Genomic DNA, 6,140 nt, shown 5'->3' on the forward strand with positions numbered 1-6,140 from the left:
GTCCCCCTTCCAGTCTCCCCAAGTCCCCTGACTTCCTCCAGGAAACAAGGCAGAAATGTCTCAGGCTTCACCCTGCCCCGGCCTCTCCCATCTGCCCCAGTGAGGCCTTCAGGTTCCCACCCTCCCCTAACCCTCCCCCTTTCCAGGGGCTCTGCAGTCTCTCCATCCCCTTATCTGAGTAGCTCAGCCTTTACCAGTTCAACTGCTTACCTATTAATAGATCAGAATCACATACACACACACACACACACACACACACACACACACACACACAACCTATTGGTCCAGGCAAGGTTCTAGAAACATAGAAAATTTCCAACTGCTGTGACTTCCCTCACAAACTAGATGTTTTCGATAGGATTAATTGAGGGTTAGTCATTACAAACATGCCTCATCCCCCTCTGCCTGGCCAGCATCTGAGGTCATGGGAACAATAACCACTAGAACCAGCAATGTCACCAACATCACCTCCCACAGGCCAGCTCTGAAGGTTACCAAGCATTTTCAAGGGCACTGTCAGATCTGTGGCTTAAAACAACTTTATAAGATAAGCAAAGAAAATTAACTACTCCTTCTACACAGATGAGAAACTAAAGCTCGGAGAAATTAAATGACTTGCCTAAGATGATACAGGTTTTAAGCCATGGACTTGGATTCTGACCCAAGCTGCCTGGCTCCATAGCCATGTTCATAACCACTACACTCTGCAGCCTCCCCAAAGTTGTCAGACGACCATGGACAGATGCCCTTGTCACTGCCACAGTGTGGCCTGTTTCTCTGTCTATAAGACAAGGTCAGTAAGGGTCTCCACCGAGGCTGAGATCCTTGTCTTTTGTAGTCACCCCCATGACCGTGACGCTGAAGATGAGGTGTGCTGGGGAGGCTGGGGAGACTGAGAACCAGAGCCCATCTCAGCAGGGAGGAGGGACCAGAGCTGAGCTCGAACGGGGAACATAGGACTGGTGGGGAAGAGTGATAAACCTGGAGAGGACAACTTGCAAGGGAAACCAGCTGGGGCTTATGCCAAAAGCACTTCTGACCCCACGAAAAAAACTTACCCCAGGCCTGGAGACTCAGAGCCGAGAAGACAAGCAGCCACAGCAGCATCCCCACGTGGTCCCGGAACACCAATGAGAAGATTGTGGACCACGGCCCTGGGAGAGACACTGACGGTTAATCCAACCGCGCTCACTCTTCCAGTGGGGACACCATTGCATGGTGCTCTGTCTGCCTCCCAGGCCAGCACCTGGCCAGGCTTCTCATGGTCCCCAACACAGGGCCTGACCTTCAGCTGGGGCTCAGGAAAGGTGAGGGCACCAATACCTCTGTCTAGCCACCACTCTCATCCACCACCTGTGACCCTGGGACCTTCTGATGCTTCAGGGGAGCACAATGCCTCATCTTAGGCTTTCCAGTAGAGACAATAACAGTTTCTAAAACCCTTTAGTAGCTGTAGATGTTTTTACATCTAGTTCTGTGATTTTATATTTAACCAGAGGCTCGGTGCCTGGATTTGTGCACCGGTGGGGTCCCTCAGCCTGGCCTGCGCCCTCTCTCAATCTGGGACCCTTCAAGGGATGTAGTAGTGCACCAAGCAGCAGGCGGCCTGGGAGGAGCCTGAGCCTGGGCTGGGCGCCATGCCGCTCCTACACATCCCGGCCCCACTGTGCCTGCCACTGCGGAGGTGGGGGAGGCTTGCTCTGCCGCAGCTGCACTTGCCAGCTGTGAGCCCAGAGTCTAGCGCCCTTGGTCGGCTGAGCAGTGCGCCCACTATGGGAGTGCACTGACCACCAGGGGGCAGCTCCTGCGTTGAATGTCTGCCCCCTGGTGGTCAGTGCACATCATAGCGACCGATCATGCAGTCGTTCGGTCGCTTAGACTTTTATATATATAGATCCTTAAAAGTTCCTATAAGATCTTATTAACCCCACTTTTATAAGTGAACACAATGAGGCTCAGAAGCAGTAAACTATAAGTAGGGGTAGGACTGGCTTCATCTCTAGCTCTATTTAAGAGTCAGAGGTATGGGGCAGTTCACCCAAAAAAATTCTGACAGATGCTAATTACAGTAACAATTACCACTTACTGATCATATCCTATGTTCCAGGTATTTTGTACAGACTCCACAGACATTCCATTAATTTTCCTTACAGTGCCCTACAATACCCGCTCTTACCATCAGGAAACTGGGCCTCAGAAAAGGAGGCAAGTGAGACATAATACATACAGATTCAGGGCTAGAGAGAAAGAGAAGAACTTGGGTAGTGGTAAACCCAGGACCCACAGCCAATAGAGAAAATTTTCTTTTTAGGAGAAAGGATTCAAGAGGGGAGGGAGATCAAGGCAGCTTTCTTCACTCTGTTAACATTTTAACCTGATAGAGTCCAGATCCTTCCAAGAAAGAACACTCACACCCACACACAGAAATACCTGGGATCTCATGCAGGTCAGGGTGCAGGCAGCTCACCCCTCATTGGCTGGCAGCTCCTCTCTTTCAGGCTTGGCCTCTGCCCTGCCCTCCTTCAGCAGCTGCCTCCTCTGCCCTTCACTCTCCCTTCACTAGAGAGCTCTCCTCCTGGGGAGGGAGCCTGGGGCTCTGGCCTCCCAGAAAGGAGGAAAGCTAGGTCCCTATTAAAGGTGGAGAGAAGGGCAGAGTTCTGAGGCTCCAAGCCTGCTCTTTCCACAGCACTGAGAAGGACTGGGGAAGCCAGACTCGGTTGAGAGAAGGGACCCGCCCTGTGAATAAGACAGGTGCCTCCTCCCTGGGAAAGAGCATGATTGCCCAAGCTCCCTGTGCTCCTTCCTCACCCCAGCCCTCAGGAAGCCGGCCCACCTGGGGATGCCCATGGGCCCTGGGAGTCCTGTCCCACATCTGGGAACTTCCTGCCCTGTGTATAGATCTGAAATGGGTCAGCATTGGGAAATGAGAATAACTCAGTGAATGATTACTTCTCAAATGACCGCCCATGAAGTTACAAAGTCATGCTTGGCTAAAGGACCTGTTCACATTTCCTGATAGACCAATGGATTCTAATTTGACAGAGTACAAAGGATTCATTGATATGGTTTCGGATGCCACATGGCAGCTAACCTTTAAGAAACCTCCGCTTGTTGAGTTTGGGGGAATTATTAAAAATAATATCCATGATGATATTTAAAGACTATCTTACCTAATAATAGACAAACATGCAAATTGACCATACCTTCGCTACACCCACCAACCAATTGTATGAGTATGCAAATTAACCAAACAAAGATGATGGTTAATTTGCATACATAGGTGCCCAGCAGCTATTGGAGCCTGCAATCAGAGCTGAGAGGTCCCCTGCCCAGGCCTAACGCCTTGAGGAGTTAGACCTGGGCAGGGGTGGAGCCGGCGATGGTGGGGAGCAGGGGCGGAGCCGGTGATTGTGGGAGCTGGGGGTCTCCTGCCCAGGCCTAACTCCTTGGCCAGAGGCATTAGGCCTGGGCAGGGGCGAATCCAGTGATTGTGGGGACCAGGGGCAGAGTTGGGGGTCCCCTGCCCAGGCCTAACGCCTTGGCCACAGGCATTAGGCCTGGGCAGGGGCGGAGCGGGAGATCGCGGAGAGCTGGGGGTCCCCTGCCCAGGCCTAACGACTTGTCCACAGGCATTAGGCCTGGGCAGGGGCGGAGCGGGAGATCGCGGAGAGCTGGGGGTCCCCTGCCCAGGCCTAACGCCTCGGTCAGAGTCATTAGGCCTGGGCAGTGGAGGAACCAGTGATGGCGGGGAGCAGGGAGGGATCCGGCGATGGCAGGGAGCAGGGGCAGAGCCAGGGATCATGGGGAGCAGGGGCGGAGCCAAGGATTGCGGGAGCTGGGGGTCCCCTGCCCAGGCCTAATGACTCGGCCAGAGGTGTTAGGCCTGGGCAAGGGCCGAGCTGGCAATTGGTGTGAACTACAGAGGAAACACCTTTTCTGACTGCTCATTGGCTAAGCTCCGTGTATGCCACTGGTAATATTCTTAGTAACTTGGGTAATAAGAATCCAAATAGGTGATCTAGGGTTTTTTTTACCACACTCCTAGAGAAAAAAAGGAAGGTCCGCTGCTGGAGGGCTAAGAAATGTCATATTCTGTCCTAGCTGGTTTTGCTCAGTGGATAATGCCTCGGCCTGCCCACCGCAGGGTCTGGGTTCAATTCTGACCAAGGACATGTACCTAGGTTGCAGGCTCCTCCCTGGCCCGGGCCCCGGTCAGGGCTCATGCAGGAGGCAACCAATCAAAGTATTCCTCTCACTTTGATGTTTCTCTCTGTCTTTCCCTTTCTCTTCCACATTCTCTAAAAATCAATGGAAACATATCCTCAGGTGAGGAGAAAGAAAGAAAGAAAGAAAGAAAAAGGAAGAAAGAAAGAAAGAAAGAAAGAAAGAAAGAAAGAAAGAAAGAGAGAAAGAAAGAGGAAAGAAAGATCATATCCCATGAAAGACACATCTTGAAAATGCCTAAAGAAAGTTGTCATTTTTTCATGGTGAAGGGACTGGAGTCCGTGTTGATGAAAACACCTTGGTGGCTGCGGTGACTGGCAGTGGCTGCAGGGGCTGGTGCCTTCCCCTGATCAGCCCGGTCGACTCCCACAAAGGGAGGCCTGACTGTGGCTTAGGCCCGCTCCCCAAGGGGAGCAGGGAGCAGGGAGTAGGACATCCCCTGAGGGCTCCCAGTATGTGATAGGGGGCAAGCCGGGCTGAGGGACCCCCGCTCCAGTGCACAAATTTTTGTGCACCGGGCCTCTAGTTACTATATATTTCTCCATTCTCCAACTACTTATCTGTGTGAGGCTGGATTTTCTTCCTATTTTCAAACGAAACAACATATACAATACATTGAATGCAGAAGTGGATATGAGAACCCAACGATCTTACTTTAAGCCATATATTGAAGAGGTGTGCAAAAAAATTTTTTATTTATGTCACTCTTCTCACTGGCATTTTTTTGAAAAAATATAATTATTTTGTATTTTAAAATTTAAAAATGTGTTACTATAAAGTGGGTTTACTAATACTATTTTAGGTGAATTAAAAAGTATTTTAAAATGTTAAATTTATAAATATTAATAAACATAACCAACAGAGACAAAAGCTTTCTGAGATACTCAAGTGCAAAAAAGTCTTGAGAACAGAAAGATTGAGAACCCAGGCCAAGGATTGGCACAAGCTGTCCTGATGCAGGAAGGCCACAAGGGGGCAGCACGCACTCTGGGAATCTTCCCCCACCTTCCTATCCATCACAACCTCCCACTTCCTCCTTCTCTGTGTTATTCTATGCCGCACTACTTCCTAATTACAGGAAATAACAATCTTTAAGCATCAAAATCCAGGCAGTCACATGTTCATCTGCAAACGTTTTTCAGATCTCTCATAGGCAAAGCTTTCCATCCCGGGCTGAGTAAGCGCGAGAACCCCCACTCTCAAGGAGAGGATAATCCGAGACCCACCCAAAGGCCGGCAATTAAAATGCCAACATGGTAAAGTATGTGAGAGCCCTTCGTTGTCTATACAGGGCCGTATACTTCCATGGGATTCCCAAGAGGCAGAGGGAGCCAACAACAGACACTGAGATAGTCGCCAGAAACTTCTGGAAGGATCTGGAACCTCGGGGACATCATGAGGACAAAAACTAGGTTCTGTAAGATATAGGGCAGCAAGGAGGAAGGCAGGGGCTGCAGGAAGAGTCAGCAAGTTGAGTGCAGCTGGAAGGGGCTGGGCCCCAGGCTCCACTGCCCTGTGGGGAGGGGGACCTGCCTTCCCCTGCTGGGGAGCAGCAGGTGAGCCCCCAGGCCTACAGCATTCATGGGGCCCACCAACGTCCCATGGAAACCTGCCGTCAGCGCTAGACAATACCCGAAGGCCAGCCAACCCTCCTCCACACGGAGTGGGCAAGAAAACAGAAGCCCCGACATGGAAATAGCTTCCAGACCCCACCCGGCAAGTCGGGCAGAGTTAGGACTAAAACCCAGCTTCCAGCCCCTCAGTCCACTGTGAGCTTTCAGCCAGCGTCCCTCCCATAGGCTAGAGCCCAGGGAAGGCCCACGGTGTGCCGGGCATTACACCCCCCTTGTAACACCTGCTATAACATGGACAACTCAGAAGGGGCAAAACTTCCTGAAGGACAACAGCAGGGGCTC

At 51.2% G+C, this 6,140-nt stretch overlaps 1 protein-coding gene across 6 annotated transcripts in view; it reads right to left on the minus strand.

The window, feature by feature from the left end:
* LOC102253804 (peptidoglycan recognition protein 3) overlaps positions 1-6,140 on the minus strand; it is a 15,172-nt gene that overhangs the window by 7,819 nt on the left and 1,213 nt on the right. For 4 of the 6 annotated variants that reach the window (XM_014540491.1, XM_005867179.2, XM_014540488.1 and 1 more), the window contains exons 1-2: positions 2,468-2,709; positions 1,059-1,154 (exon numbers count right to left, since the gene is read on the minus strand). In XM_014540491.1, the coding sequence (XP_014395977.1) occupies positions 1,059-1,154; positions 2,468-2,474 (103 nt within the window). In that variant the 5' untranslated portion in view covers positions 2,475-2,709. Of the gene's footprint in view, positions 1-1,058; positions 1,155-2,430; positions 2,710-6,140 lie in introns of those variants that run through there. The other 2 variants (XM_014540489.1, XM_014540490.1) reach the window with 2 other exon arrangements.

Source organism: Myotis brandtii, unplaced genomic scaffold (genome assembly GCF_000412655.1).
Source record: "Myotis brandtii unplaced genomic scaffold, ASM41265v1 scaffold2454, whole genome shotgun sequence".
Taxonomy (NCBI): Eukaryota; Metazoa; Chordata; class Mammalia; order Chiroptera; family Vespertilionidae; genus Myotis; species Myotis brandtii.